This window comes from Dermochelys coriacea, chromosome 1 (genome assembly GCF_009764565.3).
Source record: "Dermochelys coriacea isolate rDerCor1 chromosome 1, rDerCor1.pri.v4, whole genome shotgun sequence".
Classification (NCBI taxonomy): Eukaryota; Metazoa; Chordata; order Testudines; family Dermochelyidae; genus Dermochelys; species Dermochelys coriacea.
In genome coordinates, this window is record NC_050068.2 from 263,504,103 (window position 1) to 263,522,546 (window position 18,444).

General features: G+C 43.6%; 1 protein-coding gene across 11 annotated transcripts in view; it reads right to left on the bottom strand.

Moving 5' to 3' along the window:
- Positions 1-7,733: 7,733 nt before the first annotated feature.
- The window catches only part of LOC119849942 (activating transcription factor 7 interacting protein), a 181,503-nt gene continuing 170,792 nt past the window's right edge, over positions 7,734-18,444 (bottom strand). For 8 of the 11 annotated variants that reach the window (XM_038387376.2, XM_043502638.1, XM_043502610.1 and 5 more), the window contains 2 exons: positions 14,732-14,844; positions 7,734-13,363 (listed from right to left, as the gene is read on the bottom strand). In XM_038387376.2, coding sequence (XP_038243304.1) covers positions 12,947-13,363; positions 14,732-14,844 — 530 coding nt within the window. In that variant the 3' untranslated portion in view covers positions 7,734-12,946. Of the gene's footprint in view, positions 13,364-13,710; positions 13,759-14,731; positions 14,845-18,444 lie in introns of those variants that run through there. The other 3 variants (XM_043502617.1, XM_043502624.1, XM_043502632.1) reach the window with 3 other exon arrangements.

Sequence of the window (18,444 nt, forward strand, 5' to 3'; positions counted from 1 at the left end):
GTGTGTGTGTGTGTGTGTGTGTGTGTGTGTGTGTGTGCGTGCGTGCGCCTGTGTAGAATACAGAACCTCCAGTTCCAGGTAAGTAACCTCCATTTATTATTTGTATGGTAGTGCCTAGACCCCCATTTATGGTCCAGGTTCATTGTCCTGGGCACTGTGTACACACCCAACAAAAAAAACAGTCCTTGCCCCTGAAGAACTTACTGTCCAACCTAAGATTCTCTAAGTCCTAGTATTTATTCATACGAAGGGGGGAAAGTGGGTTTATTTTGGTTTTTCCTCAGAGCTCCATCTGCCAGATTGGCCAATGTGCTAGAGCTCCTGACTCAGGGGTGCGCAGTTTGTGCCTATATGGTCTGACTAATTCACTATAAGGAAGGAATGGGGCAATCTTCTCCAAGAAAAGACATTACTGACCTATTAGGATCAAGCTGTTGCAGAGATGTAACATGGGGTGAATTTTATTGCGGATAAACATACAGTGGGCACGGAAAGGAAGGGTTTCTCTCTCCAGGAGGCCCTGTATAACAAATACTTGCAAATGTAAGGGGAGGGGGAGTGTTAGCCTTGCACAAGGAGAATGTGGGGGCAGGGAGGCATGCAGTTGAAGAACAATTTAATTCTTGAAATAAATGAAAGGTAACAAAATAATATGACTCTAAATTAGCCATTTGTACTGCAGCGCGTCCAACTGAGGGCTTTGGCTCGCTGCCTGAACACCATCACCACAGATGGAGAAAGCAGTAGAATGGGACTTTTCAATTGTAATTATTGGGCCTGCTGAGGCACCCAGCTGGACTGATGCAGCACCCGCTCTCTTATGTCACTTTGCATGGAGTTTTGAATACAGTAATCGCTTCTCTGCCCTTGATGGAAGTAATGTCTTTGACATTTGGCTGGTACTACTTAAGTTCCATAAAAGCAATGTGTAGGTACATTTGTTACACTTGTTGCTTCCTCTGTACGCATGAATAGAGGACAGTTATATTTAATGTGTACAAAGTGTCAAACACTCCACTTGCCTTTATTCCTTTTTTAATTTCCCTATTAATAAAAATGTCTTTTAAAACAGGACCAGAATCTAATGAATTGATCCACTTGGAATTTAGTGGTACAGGAGTGTGGCAGCGGGGGGGGGGGGGGAAGGGGTAGAATGAGCTTTCCTCCCCTTACCATTTGGCTCTGTCCTTGTCTAACACTTCCCATTATACACTGGCAGGTGGCAGCACAGTTTCACTCATGCATTCTGCTAGGGGAGTTGCTCCAGGCAGCATGACGGTGCCTTTACACACAGTCTTTGTGTTTAATAAATATGATTCCAGACAGACTAGCCAAAAATGCAGAGATATGGGGTCCAGTCTGTCGAATAAGAAACCACCAAACCCCCAATGGCCTGTCAGTTTCTGAGAGATTTAAAGGGGTTAAAGACGAGGTTGGGATTTGTTTTACCCTGGACTGAGGTTCAATTCTAGCTCACGCAGAGTCCCTGTGAGGCCTTGGGAAAGTGAACTGCACCTGTTCCTCCCTGGCTAAATGAGGATAACCTGTATCGTTCTCATAGGTGCATAGAGAATCTAGCTACTGTTGGTAGAACCTTTTGAGCACGAAAAGAGCTGTCAATGCATGGTGTAATTCTAACTGCTCCAGCCAGTGCACAAGCAGCAGAAAGCAATGGTGCAGCTAGTGACCCAAGAAGGGCAGTTAATCCCAGAGTAGTGAGGAGCCTTCAGTGCTGTGTGCCAGCAGGAGTGTGGCAGGGGTTTGAAGTTGCATTTCCTGGCATTAAGACGCCATCACCCAGTCAAGTTATTTTCATGGCTGTGGACGAACATCCTTGCTGCACGTGTGGGAAGCAGCCCCAGTGGATGTTGCCATCCTGGAGAAAAGTTTAAGTTCACATCTCTTCCATCTCTCTTGCCAGCCACCTGGGGGGAGTGGGAGAGAGAGACATACCGCTGCCATCTGAGGAGGGAGGGGTGTAAGCCATAGGTCTTGTAGCGCTAGCTCCTCCTTTCCTTCCCCCTGTGCGTGCATGCTGCGGGAACGGAGTATGAATGGTGGGCAAGGGGAGGCAGATGGGGCTGAGAGCTCATCACCTTTGTCAAATTTTTGTAAGTTTGCTTGATATCTCAGGGCTGGCTCTGACCCCCTCCGGCCCGGAACCTCCCTGCACTCGGTCAGCCCTGGAAGGGTCCGACTGGCTGCAATGGTATGGGGTGTAGGGGAACTGCCAGAATCCTCCCTTAGGTTACTTTAGAAATGAGAGAGGAGCAATTGTAGCCATACAGTATTTCCCATCCACTCCATTGGAGACTTTCAGGATCGTTGTCTGACATCAGCTGGGGAATGCAGCTCGTGCACCAGTGCCTGTGGAAAACTAACAAGTATAGGAAGAGGTTTTGGTTGTTTACAGTCCTGAAGCAGGGGAATAAATTGTATGTTGGGCTAGAGCTTACTGGAATATTAGCTCCTTGGTCCAGTAGCATTTCTTCAATAAAAGGGTTAAATTCTGATGAGATGCATTCAGTGCGGAAGCTCTGCCCTAATGGGTAGCCCATTGTCACGAGGTAGCCCAAAAGAGAAGTTTTTGCTTTGGGTTAGTGGCACTAATGGTGTGAGGTTCCAGTATTGTGCTTTATTACAGAGTTCTGAACTTACTGTGGGGTTTGGTTCTTTGATAAGTCTGAGTAAATGAACTAAGTATTTCCTGCGCAGTGTTAAATGAATGAGAACTGCAGGATGAAGGGAGCAGAGCACTGTTCAGCATCCCCTTGGGCACCAGCTGAGCATCTCACTTTGCAGAACAAAGGCAGGAAATTCCAGGGCTTGGTGAGAGGAGCTGCCATGGTTCAGGAACTGGAAATGCGTAGACTAGTGTGTAAAGGGAAGTAAGGAACTTCCCCAAGAAGCTGGGAACTAGAACAGCACGTGCTACACTGTGTCCTGACCTGACTGCAGGGAATTAAGAATTGGACCTTTGCTGAGATTCAGACCCTAGAATTGTTGGAACTGAAAATGGAGAAAGTGATGGAACTGTGAGCTGATCTTCCATCTCACAATGCCATCCCCTAGTCTCCACTGGATGTATCTCCTGTTGTTTTTCTGTTCACCAATGTTTAAAGAGGCAGCTTCTTTCAGTTACCTTGTTTCTTAACCATTAGGAAAGCAGCAGTAATTTAGACTTCTGTCTGCTTTAACATGTTTGAGCTGTGAATCTGCCATTTAAGTCTCAGCAGCTCCTTTGTTTGTATGTACCAGGTAACTTTTGCTCTTTGATACATCTTTTCATTTACTTCTAGATGCACTCTTTCATTGCACTTTTTCTTTGCAAAACCAATCCTGTTGAAAGATTTTAAAAAAATCTGCACATGTGCCGATCAGGGCAGTTTGAGGCCTGTAGTAACTGGTGCATTTGGAGGTAAACTAACTTGATTTCACATTACTTTCAGCTCTTCTCCCAATTATTTAAAACTTAATTGAAATAACTGGGGAGGGGGGAAGCACCTGTTTAAAAGAATCCTGATAAGAAAACTGCAAAAACATTCTTTAGATTGCACCTCATGAACCTGGTGCTTTCCAAAGAGGAATATTCAGTCCTTGCCCCAAAGAGTTTGAGCTAAATTCCTGCAATGTGATACAGATTATTTTTATATATGTATGAAGTTGAGCATGATTGATTTCCCAGTTCCTGACACCAATTTCCAGTATCTATTAGAGTGTCCTTATACTCTTCCTGGTACACAAGTCAATGCCATATGTAAAGTAATAGCAACAGAGCATGAGAAGGCTTAGAAGATTTTATATAGCAAAAGGTAAAGCGAACCTATATATTTACATTAACTTGTTTGAAATAACACAGTTTTAAAATATCACAATAATCCTGCATCAGGGAAAAGAGCCGCTTGAAATAATCAACTACTATTAAGTTCTCCAGTGGTTGCTTACAGACGTATGTACTTTTCAACTGGTGCCATTTGATCAGAATAGTCTTTTTCTCATCAAATGTATAGAACTTATATAAATGTTGATCATCTCTAAGAAGTCTTAACTGAAGTAGAAACAGTACTGCTCCCTGCTGCTATCCACACTGAATTTCTTACAGGGACAGATTCACCAAATGGGAGCCTGCTGGCGCACATCCATCTTGGAGACAGCTGGGCTGAAGGCTGATGTGACTAACTCCAGCTGCAGTCCAGGCTGTAGCTCTCAGCACTCAGGTCACTGCCTCTGTCACCAGGAGCAGCGATGTGTGAAACTGCTCCACTTTTAAGAAGTTTGTTTTCTGTGAATAAATTCACACTGCTGGCAAATGCAGAGCCTGAGGAACCACTTTTAGGCTATTGTGGCTCTTTTACCACAGCCTTTGAAGACCCCTGCACTGTAGAGTCAGCAGGCTCCTGTGCAGCCTGGCCTCACGTGCTGCTGCCCGCATCTGTGCTCCCTTCCGCAAGCTCTTTTACCTGCATCACTTCTTGGCTGCAGGGCCTATTAGAACACAGGCTAGCCCAGCAGTTTTTACACTGTGGGTCAGGACCCCAAAGTGGGTTGTGACCCTGTTTTAATGGGGTTGCCAGGGCTGGCATTAGGCTTGCCGAAGCCCTTGGGCTTTGGCCCCCTGTCCAGGGTGGCAGGGCTCAGGTGGGCTCATGCTTCAGTCCCCCCTCCTGGGGTCGTGTCTTGATTTTGGTTGTCAGAAGAGGGGCATGGTGCAATGAAGTTTGAGAACTCTGCTATAGCTAATACCAGCCTTCCCAGGTAAAGTGTTCATCTCCCTGCCATTCCAGAATGGCAGATTCACCACACCAAATGAAAGGTAAGTGTTTAAGGGACGAAGTTTTCAGACTGCAAGTCCTTTGAAAAAACGGCTTTGTAGACCCAGGGAGTAAAGACTGCACTGAACTACACCCAGAGCATCTAGGTCTCTGCCAGCCTCTCAAGTGCTGGATTTTCAGGCCAGGTCAGTAAAATCTCAGCATGGGAAGTGGATTTAGTTAGATCATATTCATCTCCCCTGGCAGGGCTCCATTCTCCTTTCTCAAACTAGGATTCACTTAGTTACTGATTGGTATTTTAGGGCAGAGGTCCTCAAACTGTGGACAGCGAGCTCCATCCAGGTGGTCTGCGGACAGTTCCCTCTAAGTTGCACGCCTGGATGGCTGCACACGAGAGAATGATGGGCCACCCACCAAATTAGTGGAGCCGCGCAGGTGTGTCTTCACTAACTCGGTGCCTGGATTCTGGAGACTATGCACATTTAAGGTGAGGTGGTGGTCTCGGGAGGAACAGGGGGTAGGTGGGAGGGGGCAGTGGTGTGAGAAGAGGGGGTGGGGGGAATTTGGGATGTACAGGGCTGTGGCAGCCAGAGAAAGAGGCGACTTTCCCCAGTTTCAGGGCTGCGGCTGCCGGTGTGAGATCCCCCTCCCTCCCAGCCCCAGTTCGGGGGCTGTTGCGGTGGGAGAGAGAGGGCACATCCATCTCATGAGAAAGGTAAAACTACTGATATTAAAATATGAGTTGTGTGTGCTTTTTATAGAACAAAAACAATTTTTTAAAAAAATATAGCACTTTTATTCAAAGTGCTTTACAATACTTAGCTAGCGGTACAAACAACATTTGGAAAGATCATTAAGCTGACCGCCAAGACCCTCAGCAATTTTGAAGTGGTCCGTGAAAAGAAAAGCAAAAAAAAAAAAAAAAAAAGGTTGAGAACCACTGCCTTAGGCCATCTCTATATTACAGCCTGGCCGACACGTAAAACTGAAGTTGACATAGCTAGAGGTGAAAAATCCACACCCCTGAGCTCTGTAGCTATGCTGCCCTAACCCCTATTCTGCAAATCTAGCTGCATTTACAGTAAAGGGCCCTAGCTACAGTTGCTAAGGGTGGCAGTGTTCCGACAGCCATGGTTTGTGTCACTGTGGGACTCCACTTCCCCAAACAATATTAAGTAGGTTGACAGAAGCATCTTTTGTTGACCTAGCTACGTCTGTGCCCAGAGGTAGGTTGGCATAGCAACAGTGCTCAGATGTGTGGATTTTTCACACCGCCTGATTACCATAGATATGTTGATCTAAGCTTTAGGTGTAGATTAGACCTTAGAAATGTGCATTACAGCTGGCAGGGTAGTGGCAGTTGTAACTGAGGTTTTGGCCATGTTCCCACTGTTTCAATTCCTCAAACTTCTCCAGGCTTTGGCTTGGCCTGAAGGGGGACTCTCTTTTATATAAGTTGAAAGGGGGACTAAAAGGTCTTTCCAAGAAAAGGGAGTAAAAAAGAATGCCCTTCTCCTGTTCTTTAGGTGCCACTGTAATACAAATTATTATTTAAATAAGTAACTGCTAGCGAGAAAACACATTTTCTTATTTTGGGAATATCAATTGAAACTGCGTTCTCCAGAGCTGCTCCCTTCCCCCCTGCAAATTAATACAGGTTGAGCCCTAGCCCTGTTCAGTGTGCAGGGACCAGACCACACTTTGAGTGCTTAACTGGGCCCTAATAAAAAGAAAAGGAGTACTTGTGGCACCTTAGAGACTAACAAATTTATTACTAACTGGGCCCTAATAACATTCTCCCCCAGGGCTCTTATGAAATTATACCACCCCTCCAGGCCAGGGTACTGTGTGATAAAGGGTATTCAGCAACTAAAACCCGAGTCACACTTGCCTGCAACTCATCCTTCCATTTACACCAGTGCAAAGTGCATGTAAAATGCTGCTCATTCAGCAGGGTTGTTTTGCATTCACTTTGCACGAGGGAAATGACAACACAAGGTGCAAGGCAACAGTAGATGAACTGATCCCTTCATTTATGCTTGGAGAAGAAAGCTGAGGAGCTTAGGCTTCAAGTGTAGCATGCTGTCCCCAACTGCTACGTACTCCCCTTCAGTATACAGTAAAACCTGTGCTCTGTGCCATCTGGAACAAGTCGATTCTCATCTTTAATTACCATTTTTAAAGAAGCCCTTTGTGGTTTCCAATACATTTTTATTCAGCCTTTAGTTAATGACTGTCTATACTTAGCTTGCAATTTTTGCTGGTCCTTTGGTTGGTGGCTTGAACCAGCTTTCACTGCAGTTGCTGTAGAGATAATAGCAGTACTTAGCAGTTAGGTTTGTGCATCTTCAAAACGCTCTGTCCAAAATTAATCCTTTCACTGCAGGTGGGAGCCAGGTCCATAATTCCAATTTTAAACTAGAGCTGGGGGAACTGAAAGAAAAGATAAATGACTTGCCCAAGGTCCCACAGCTGTTCAGTAGCAGACTAGGAAGGCTTATTTCCCTGTCCATGCTGCTGCCTTGTAGTAACTACTTTTTATAAGCTTGTGAATCTAATTCACATGTGTTGGGAAGGTGGGGGGGGGGAGGGAAGAGGTTAAATGTCAGTGTCCCGGCTCCTATTTTCCACTCGGGTTCTCTTTGCTTTTGTGAAGTGATGTAGGTGCCTGGAACTGCAAAAGAGAAGAGATGCTAGAGCAAACCTTTTGAGAAGGCTGGGAAAGTAAAAATGATCCTGTTAGTGGTCCCAGAATAATTTCAGAGCCCACCTCTGCTACCCAACAATTCAAAGAAAGTGGTAATAGGGTTTAAAAATCTGAATTCTTGGAGCTCACCAGATCTCCCCTTCTCCCCCCAGCCAACAGCATCTTCCATGGGGAAAGAGGCACACCTTGCCATTTGAGAATAGACAGAACTCTGCTGGGATGAGCAGAACCAACCACAGATGACTCACAGTGTTAAAACCCAGTAGTTATTTCAAAGTATAAATTTCAGGCTTTTTGGACAAAACCCCATTACAGTTAACACTTGTACACACACTAATCTACAGTACATACAAAAAATGGGGAGAGCTTGCAATTGCCCAGTTTAAATTGGACATTAGATAGGTCCTACATTATCTTTATTTACATGTTCAGCTGCAAAAGAAAAATGATGTTGTGAGTCTCCTACGAAGGATATTGTCCGTATGTGTATTTTAATGGCTGATAAATTACTAAAGCCAAACCCAAATGCCTATGCAGTTACCTTATTTACAGATATAACCCAGTAAGTCCAGACAGCTCTTTAAATATTTTTTAAAAAAAGAATGCTTAGGCTGCACAACAAAATGAGAAACAAAATCAGTTTTAATAGATTGATTAGATCTGAAGATGAAAAATTAAAAAAAATAATTCATTTGCATTCTCCATCTATTCCTATGTTTCATGTTCCCCACCAGAAGCTGGTTGAAGGGGATCTTGGTTGCAGGACTGGTTTGACTCGCAGGCTAGCTTGAACCCCTCTGAACTGTCAATACTTTTGTACTTGGTGCCCACCCCTACCAAAAAAGAAAAGCCAAATTAAAAAAATATATATTTAAAATATCAAGCCTTTATTTTAAAAATCTGGATAGTTTTTTTGTTGTCGACTAAATGAAAATACTACAAAGTTTGTAAGAAGGCAGAATCACAGCTTAGTTGTATACAGTGTTTGCAGTACTCTAATACTGGGACACTGATCTTCAGGGAACAAGAACAAAACTTGGTAGTTTTGGTCTGTCCTTTCATGTAATATGATTTCTGGTTTGTTAGACACTTTAGACAAACAGCATAAGATAACTGACCAGGTTTGTTACAGTACGATACTGTGCTCAGATCCTAGAACTATTGGGCCCAATCTTGCTCCCCATGAAGGTTTTGCTACGGTTTTCAAAGGATGCAGGATCAGGCCCTTTGTGTGTAAGGTGAAGACAGCACAGGTATTGCCACCTTCCCACCCCATGCTAAAAATTCAAGTCAGGATGGGCAACTGTCTCAGTGCTAGTGCTAGATAATCTCTAAAACTCACTCAGACATGGAGGGTGGTGTAAATAGTTTGGTGTAGCAGGTTTTAATATGAATTGCTACTTAGAGCATCTAAATATTTAACACATGCTTGACTACAGGCATTAAGAGAATTGTACAGCTATTGTACCTGCAATTTCTGCAGGCTGCTGGTGCAGGTTCAATAATGCACAGACAGATATTGTGCCTGCAGGTTACAAATCAACACCTTTTGGGCTTAGTTGCCTGAATTTGATAAAGCTTTCTCAACATAAGCTGAGAAATGAAGTGGGGGACAGGCAGGTCAGTGGGGCTGTGGCAGAGGGAAATTCAATGGAAATTAACAGCATTTTGCCAACAGCACTCCACTTGTGTACAGAAAGGAAACCAATCTAATTCCTCTCCCAACCAGAAATTGAATTAAATTACACTACTCATAACCTGGAAATCAGATCCCAAGAACTACATAAAAGAAAACATGTCAGAAATGAAGGTGGGAAAAACAGAGCTAAAGATACAGTACTCTATTTCTTAAAACTTGGAGAACAAGCTCCATCTTTGTATTATATACACAGTGGCAAGAGCAAAAACTGTAAGCAAGGAGCAGCCACACACAATAGTACTGAGAACATTGCAGGTGTGGGGGGATAAAACTCTGACAAAGTGCAAAACAGAGATTAAAAACAGCCTTGCCCCTTAATGTCATTTAGACACTTTAGTACATTTAAAAACAAGTGTTGAGGCTTCCAACAATTCTAACTGGGACAAACACTTCCACAGAGAGCTTCATCCTAAAAATGCACTTCATTTACAGTCCTGTACTAAGCAGTCCAGCAAATATTTTTTGTAATGCTCTGAAAGAAGGTATTTTGCAGTATAACCAGTTATTCCAGAATGTTTGTTACAAGCAGAAGTTTGAAGTTTTTAAAACAATTTTATTGCTTCTATGGGCTAACAAGTCTAAAACAAAAAAGAAACAGAAGTAGCCACAACAGGATAATCTAGGGGGCCACAGTGTGACTTCCAGCTGAGGAGCTCAGCACGGCTCCTATTGGTTAACATAACAGAGATAATGCCCATTGCAGAGAACAATTCTATTCTGAAAGTGACACTGTAAAATGGCATGAGGACTCCTATTTACGGTTTCTGATTTCCAGATCAGCTAACTTGTAAGCCTCCAAACATAGTCAGGTATCAAAGTCAAACTATGTTCCTGCTGATTCACACATTGTCACCACCAACTAAAGATTCAGCAGTTACAATTTATTAACATCTCTTTGGGTGAAGCAGAATCATTCTTCCATCGTTGTGTTACTCCACAGAATAAGCAGAAACTTTTTAGTCACCCATATGGCTAAAACACATCAAAGACTACCACAGATTGGGAGCAGATCTGCCGAGCAGGTCACTTATTAGAGTCACTTTTCAGAGTAGAACCACATCTTACTATTTTGTAAATAAAGCCAATTCACCCAGTTCTGTTGCTTCCCTTCAGGGCAACGAAATCAGCTTGAGATTTAAAGAATTATTCTTGACTGCATTTCCATCTTCCTTTGTTTAAACGCACAGTCCAGCTAAAGACAAGTTGCACAAAATCTCCAACAAACACAATGGTAGGACATTCTTGATAACCACTATTTCCATCAGATGAAAGGAATGGAAAGTCAGCCAAGGGGACCTCTCTCCAGCAAGACAGGGTCAATAACGGTCAAGAACTGAATGAGGGAAAAAACACAAATACAGACATGCTCACATGTGAATGGTGTGGACTGGAGTCACAATGGAGAGGATGTTAAACAAGCAACATCCATCCTAGGGTGTGGGTCCCCTCCTGTTCCCTTTTAAACTACAATCTCTCTTTGCACTGAAATGTCCTCCATCTTCCTTTGGTACTGCTCCAGACAGCTTATTAAAAGTAGTCCAAGGAGAATTAAATATGTCTAAATGGCCTTAAGATGGTCACTGTAAAAAGACAGTTTGCCGCATTAAGATCCAACTTTATATAAATAGCCTAAAACATACAATTAAGCAGGTCTTATCCTTGAAGGTGGCAGACAGGACAGTGGTTAAAATCAAGGAAATGTCAAAGCATTATTGATTATTCGCACCGGGGAAATGAAGGTGGCTTTTATTCAGTGGAGAATTAAATACTGTGGAAAAAATGAACAGGTTTGAACCTTCTCTTGGGATACTTGAATTCCTAAACATATATTCACTGAGATCAGTGATATTCCTGACTACAGCTGCTAACATGTAAGATAAAACAGAAGTTCCACAGGAGAGAATGCTTCTTGTTCAGCTGAAAGGAATGAAAATCCCAGCAACAGGAAGGAGTGATGGGCATGCAAGAGCATAAATGTTACATACAAGAGGACGGGAGCCCCTATAGGGGGCTCTACAATACAGTGTTATTTTACTGACACAAGTTCTTTATAGGAACAAAATAAAGAACCCACACTCCCACAACACATTTTATCAACATGTTCTGGCATTTAGACTTTTTCATTTCCAACCTCATTTTATAGTTTAAAATCCAGTAGTTTCAAGATACAAGAGAGCAAAAAGGCTTCTACTGTGGCTGGGCAAGGCAGTGAAATGGGTAAAGGATGGCTCCTTTCCCTGTCCAGGAAGTTGTTTGACTCTGCTGGGCAGGAAAGACCACAAACCAGCTCTATTCTTCCGAAAGATGGCAAGATAGAATCTTACCTGCCACATGTGTGTGTAGATCTGTGGGTCTGTTCAAATCAGGCCATAACAAATGCATGGTAGAAAAGCAGCTTTCCTTTTGGCTCAATTCATAAGCATCATGAAGGGCCCTATTGAAGTTTGCAATTGCTCTACAACTTTTGGGCCAATGGGTGAAATAAGTTTTCCAAAACTGTGTTCTGGATTTGGTTCTTTATCCAGTGGAGACAGACTAGGGGCTGGGAGAAGAGATGGGGATGGAGAACCAACATTATCTTGATACCTTTTTGTATTAATACAGCATCCAAAGCATGTGGAATGAAATGGAAGACTTTCAGTGCCATACAGATTTCCTTTGGCCAATCTAGCATGCCGCCTTCCCAGGAGAATAGTGAAGGGTGCTGATGCAGAATACTGTCTGTATAACCTACTAACCATCTTCATGGGATAAAACCAGCCACTCAAGAACCATCTGTTGCATTGAATGATATCACAGGTGCAAATGAACCCAGAGATACCAGTGCTACACTTTCTGGGGTCTGTCAGAAGAGAGCAATTGTATGGGGGCCAGGAAGAGGAGCAGCAGCAACAGGAGGCTAGAAAGGGGAAGAAAAAAAATAGCACACCTAACCAACACAATAGATATCTGGCTACATTTATTTCTGAAATTACTCTTTAAGGCACAAAATAAATTTAAAAAAACAGGGCTGGAAGTATGAGAAGGGGGCAGAGAATTATCTGAGCTACAAAGAGAAAATGTGAATGAAGTCTCTACAAACCAGTTTCAGACCTGATTTGATAATACTCCCAGATTCTAACTGGGAGGTGTGGAGTGGAGAGTAGTGGGGGTTTTCTTGCACCACCTCCAGATTTATACACACACCCCTCCTGCATTGGACAGCCTCAAGATTTCTTTCCCTCTGGAGAGTGGACGTGTTTGTAAGATGAAACCAAACTCCTCAGTCTTCCAGTTCAAAAGAAGTCAGATCCAGAATCCTTTCCCCTCACAACCTTCTTACTGAGTTGTAGGGAGCAAGTGAGTCTGTTCCTGTCCTCGTGTTAGCGCCATTGTAACTGTTCAGCACGTCACAGACGTGTTGTGTTTGCTTCAGGCAAACTGTGCAATATATGATCTTGTTCCCAGTCTGAAGCAGAATCCCAGTTGTCCAGAATCCCCTTGGATAAAGGGTAGGTATCTCTGAAAGGAGCAGCCATGGGGGAAGAGGAACATTTAGATTTCAAATTCCCAAGGCTTGAGCTGTCCTGAAAAATAAATTCTCTTGCTGCAGGCTGAGAATTAAATTTTGCTTTGGGTTCTCAATAGATGTAGTGTATCACACAGGGCTGTCCAAAATAATCCTAAAGAGAGTGAACTGAACGGTGAATTTTGTGTATAGGATTAATATCCCAAACTGGAGTCACTCTTGATAGTGGGAAAGTTTTAATGGCTCCAAAGGTCTCTGGTTTAACTGCTCTGGGAAGAGATGACATCTGTGGACTGGGGGTCACAGAAAGGTCCAAAGCGTCCATAAATATCCTTAGCCCGAACTGCAAAGTAATATTTGCTGCCAGATACAAACTGTGTGAGAGTGCATGCCATAGGCAACGGGAGGGCCTTTACCTCCCCAATCTTCTTCCACTGGGAAGGCATGGTGGCACTTGGGTCCTCATGGTAGGCATACAGATGATAACTGTCCACGCTGGCACAGCTCCGGTCCACTTCCATGACGCTCCATGACAGCACAATACCATTCTGGCTCTGCACTCGTGCCAGCTTCAGCTGTGGCTTCTGAGGCAGGGAGGTGCTGGCAGCTTCAGGGGGCAGACGTGGTGGTTGTGGGGCCTCTGGCAGTGGTGCTGGGTGCACAGGACGTGGCGGCTCCTAAGGGACATACAAGGGATAAGAGAAAAGGTCACAGTCTGTAATGAGGGCAGAAGGATGCACGCATCACTGCTTCCAACATGGTTGCATTCTGAAGGCCTGACCCAACATACTAATTGAAGTCAATCGAAAGGCACCTATTGACTTCTTCAGGCATCAGATCAGCTAATAATTATCAAACAGAAGAGCCTGAAGGTCCCATGTTTCAAGGCAGGTAAGGCCTGGGAGGATCTGAACACAACGCTCTCTCTTACCAATGGAGCTGTGTTTGAAATTCAAACCAGTGATTTTCTCCCCAGGGTAAGATGGGTGAGTTTAATGGTCTCACTCAAGGCAACTCGAGTTCCCAACAGCTGCTATTCCCAGAACTCCATGGACAGAGGTGATGCTGATGTCTAACAAGACAGTAAATCAAGACGTGTTTGATTGCAACTCTACTAAAAAATAAAATGATAAAAAATAACCCAGTGGCCCAGGCTCTCTGCTGGTGCAAACTGACACAGTTCCATTGATTTTAATGGAGCTGCCCCCAATTTATCCCAAGCAGTCAATCTGACCCAGTGTCACCTATAATGGAAAAGACAAATCACTCAGAAGGGGTTAAATTCAGCATTACAAAAAATGGAAAACCAAAACCTGGTGCTGACCCTGTTATTTTCAGCACAACCCTGAGTAAGCAGCGGATCACATTGTGTCCCTTTACAACCACTACCACCAGCGTAACCCTAAGATAAGAACAATCCTCACTTAGCATCCTGCACCAAAACACAAACACCACTAATAATTGTGCTGAGAAACTGCAGGAACCAGAGCCCTCTCATCCCCACCTGATAATCTCTGGCACAAGAAATGACTCGCAGGTAGAACAGTGTAGAGGAATGTTTATTATTTTGAGAAACTGTCCATGATTTCCATTGTAGCTATCCCTGTTTGCAGCTGAGATCACAGGCCGTATTCCTTAATCCCTTGAAGACTTGAGCTCTTTGACCTAGCACGTTTTCTCAGCACACCCTGATCCCAGGAGGGCCCTGGCACACATCTAGTATTAAAGTGCAGCAATTCTCAAACTGCTACGTAGGCCACTGGGGCTTTGTGGTGCACTTGCTGATGGTGAGCTGGCAGGTCACGTGGGTCTAACTCTCCTTGTTTCATGCTGCTAAATCACAGTAAATCCTACGATTTCTTTTCCACGTAAACAATTGCTCTAGTTGTGGCAGCTTTGTGAATGAGATGGGAGGAGTCCACAAGGCCTCGACTAACGTGTGGTCCACACTATGAAATACTTTGAAAACCATTTATGTTGAGACAAACCTGTGAATAGACACACAAATGTGGTGGCACTTTGAAGCAAAGGATAACTGTACTTACAGCATGCACCTGTGGTGGCCGGTGATGCACTGTGAGTTGAGGGCCTCCAGATCCAAGGGTTAGCCCATTGTTCACAACATACGCAGTTGTCTGAGGCATTCGCACGGTCAAACCTACAAAGACACCAGGGGGAGAGAAGAAGTACAGTTAGGACCCTGAGTAGTCAATACCTTGGGCCAGCCAATCTGAATGCCAAAGGACTGACCCTTTATGAAAGCTAAGTAAGTATTTTTTATGAAACTGCTCCTCAGACAGCTGGAAAAAGGCTAGATGGGATGGGCCCTAAAAGGGGAAGGAGACACAAAAAGAGCTGCTTCTCTCCCGCAACTATCAGGGAGCGAGAGTAAGGCAGATGCGCATGTTGGGAGGGGGCAGAAGAGCAGTGCTTGAATGTCCATACCAGGAGCCAAGAATCCTTAGTAGCACCACAAGAAGTGATGCAAAAGATTCTAGACCACCGAGATCATGAGAGAAAAAGCAGATTAATTTGGGACCCAAGGAGGGGAAAAGAAGCAGCTAAGTAATGTTTACCCAACGTACCAGTACCAAAAAGCTGCACTGTAGATGGCAAAGAGAAATGGGTTTCATCCCATTTGAGAAGTGTTCATCCACAGAAGGCCATGAATGGTTTTTATGAACACTTATCCACATGAACTGGCATTAAATGAGGCACTATAGAGAACCCTGGCTAGGGATGGACTAGATGACTTTACAGGTAGTACCTTGGACTTTTGATAATTACCAAGGAACTGTTACTTACCTTACACTAACTGTGGTTCTTCAAGGTGTGTTGCCCCTGTATATTCCACTCTTGATGCACATGCACCTCATACACTCAAGTGCAGATTCTTTTGGCCAGAACTACCTATTGGGGGCTGCCCCTGCACCCTGCGTTTCCTTGTGCCTCCAGCCAAAGACACAATGGGTGGTGTGTCCTCATTTACCCCTCAGTTCCTCACCAATACAGAATCCAGGTACTCCACAATAGCAAGGAAGGAGGGCAGGTCAGGGAATACATATATGTAGACAACACACCTTGAAGAACCACAGTTACTGTGAGGTCAGTGACATTTTCTTCTGCCTATATATAGTCCACTGTTGGTGACTCACCAGTAGTGACCTAGATCACAGGAGGTGGGTGCCAGGAATCTACCTGAACAATTGTTAAACCGCCATACCAAAATGAGCATCAGATCTTGATGCGTCTACAATAGACCAATGCTGGGTAAATGTATGCACTGAACTCCAAATAACTGCCCTATATCTCTAGTACTGGAACATTTCTTAACGAATCTTCAGCAGGTACTTGAACTTCTCTCGTTGAGGGAGCTCTCACTCTCAGTGGTGGATCTAAGTTTGCTATTTCATACCCAACGCAATATATATGGAAATACAATCAGACATGTTGATATAATTTGACCTTTCACCCTATCCACATAAACTACAAATAATCTCAGGGAATACTCTAAATGGCTTAGTTCCATTCAGAAAGAATGAAGGCACCCTGAGGTGTAAAGTTTAGTTTCCCTTGATTGGAATGTGACTTTGGAAAGAAAATAAGTAGGCATATTACTTGGTTGAGATAGAAATCAGAGACTACCCTTCAGCAACAACTTTGGGTAGGGTCTCAAGGTTACTTTATGCTTAAGAGAAACAGTGAATGCAGGTCCTGCCATTAGAGCTTGTATTTCTCCTATGCTTCTGCCAGATGTTATTTCTACTAAAAAGGCTGTTTTAATGTAAACCTGGAGCAGGGAACATGTAGCTCAATTGTGGATCCATTAAACCCATCAGTACAATGTTGAGATAACATGGAGGGGGAGATTCTCTGACTGGAGATATACTCTCATAACACCAGAGATGCTGGCAAACCAGGTGCTAACTCATGCCAAAATCCCCATGCCTCAACTGAATATTGACAAATACATAGCTGAAATCAGTCTGGCTCACTTTTGTGTTAGTATTCTTAAAATAGGTATTAGAATTCTAAGAATGTGTGTAGTATTTAGATTTACTGAATGCTTGTGAGTTGATGCATGCACTAATCTCATTTCTGTATCCCATATTGTATGGTAATATTTAAGCATTTGCATGGTAAGTCTTCGTAACTGTGTAAAACACCAGACAGGAGAGAGACATTAACTAATGTGAAATGCTCATCTCCAACGGAAGATGTTATGTCCTGCCCAACAAGGAAGACCCATCGACACCAATGGACTAGAGTGGAACATTAAAGAGGACAAAAGGCTTTGTTGTCTACTCTCACCCTACCAAGAAGGTAAGTCTACCAAGTGAACTCCTCCCATCAGCTGAGTTTGCAGCTCAGAGCAGACAGTGGGAAGGGAATTAAAAACCCCTAACAAGGAGGAACTGTATCTCGTTGCTGATTGGATTCTGGGGGCAAGGTTTATAGGCATAAGCACTGGATCCCCAGCTGCTTAGCCCTAAAGGACATACATAGCTTGTTTATTTTAGAAGCTTCTATTATCTTTTGACGCTTAAGATTGTTACGCATTTGTGTATGTATGTTTATCTGCTTTAATCTTGTAAATTACTCTTATTTCCTTTTCCTAATAATAAATCTGTATATAGTTTATTATAGAATTTGCTACAAGTGTCTTTGGTGTGAGATTTAAGATGCAATTGACCTGGGGTAAGTGACTGGTTCTTTGAGTCTGGAAGTAACATGAATATTGTTGTGATCTGTGGTGTAAGAGACCATCTACCACAAAGGTAGGCTTGCTTAGGTGACAATATCAATTGGAGTACCCAAGGGGACTATCTATGACTTCATGATTAGGCTGTTACAGTGTGCCTGAGGAGTTTACACCTGATAATTGGTAGGTGAAATCTAAGTATAGAATGCATAGACAATTTGGGATTTGTGAACTGGTTCCTAACAGTCTGCCCTGAGGTTGGTACTCACGCTCTTGAGTCACTCTGCAGGACAGCTTGACAAGGCCTTTCAAGGACCTAACTACTGTAGAGTGTCAAAATGTGAAATACGCCTGAACTGAAGAGTAGAAAGCTGAAATGACTTTCAGGGAGCTCACAGATTGTCTGCAATCAATCAAGAACTCTGGGCTATCAAGTATATCTGCTAGCTGAGTTTGAATTTGAGGTAACTGGTGGTGCTGTTCCTAAATAGAGAACATTCCACTTGACAGAGTAAGCAAGCCTAGTGGAGTCCTTTCTAGTGGGGATGAGAATGTTCTGTACTTCATCTGAGCAGGTCCTCTCTAGTGCTGTTAACCAGGCATCATCCATGTTGTGAGGTACAGGGAATGGAAATCTGGATGGAGAATCTGTCAGTCTCTGAGATATCACATCTGGCTGAAAAAGTAATCAGATGCTGGAGGATTCTTCTAGTCTGAGAACCAGAACAGCCCCAGCCATGCTGGAGCTACCATGATCACCTTAGCTGAATTCTGCCTGAGCTACCTGAGTACTCTCAGGATCAGTGGAATTAGACAATAAGTGTCTGTACATTCGGCTGGGGGACTAGAGGATCAGAAATGTATTGGACAGAGATCCCCAACTGTGCCATCCTTTGGAAAAGAGCTTTTGACATTTCTTGTTTTCTTTGGTGGCAACAAGTTCTATGGTCGGATGATCCCGCCTGAGAAATAAGTCTTGGACAGTAGTATTCTTTACTGACCACCCAAGTTCATTTGTAAGCTGTCTGCTGAAGTGATTCACCATCACATTCTGCA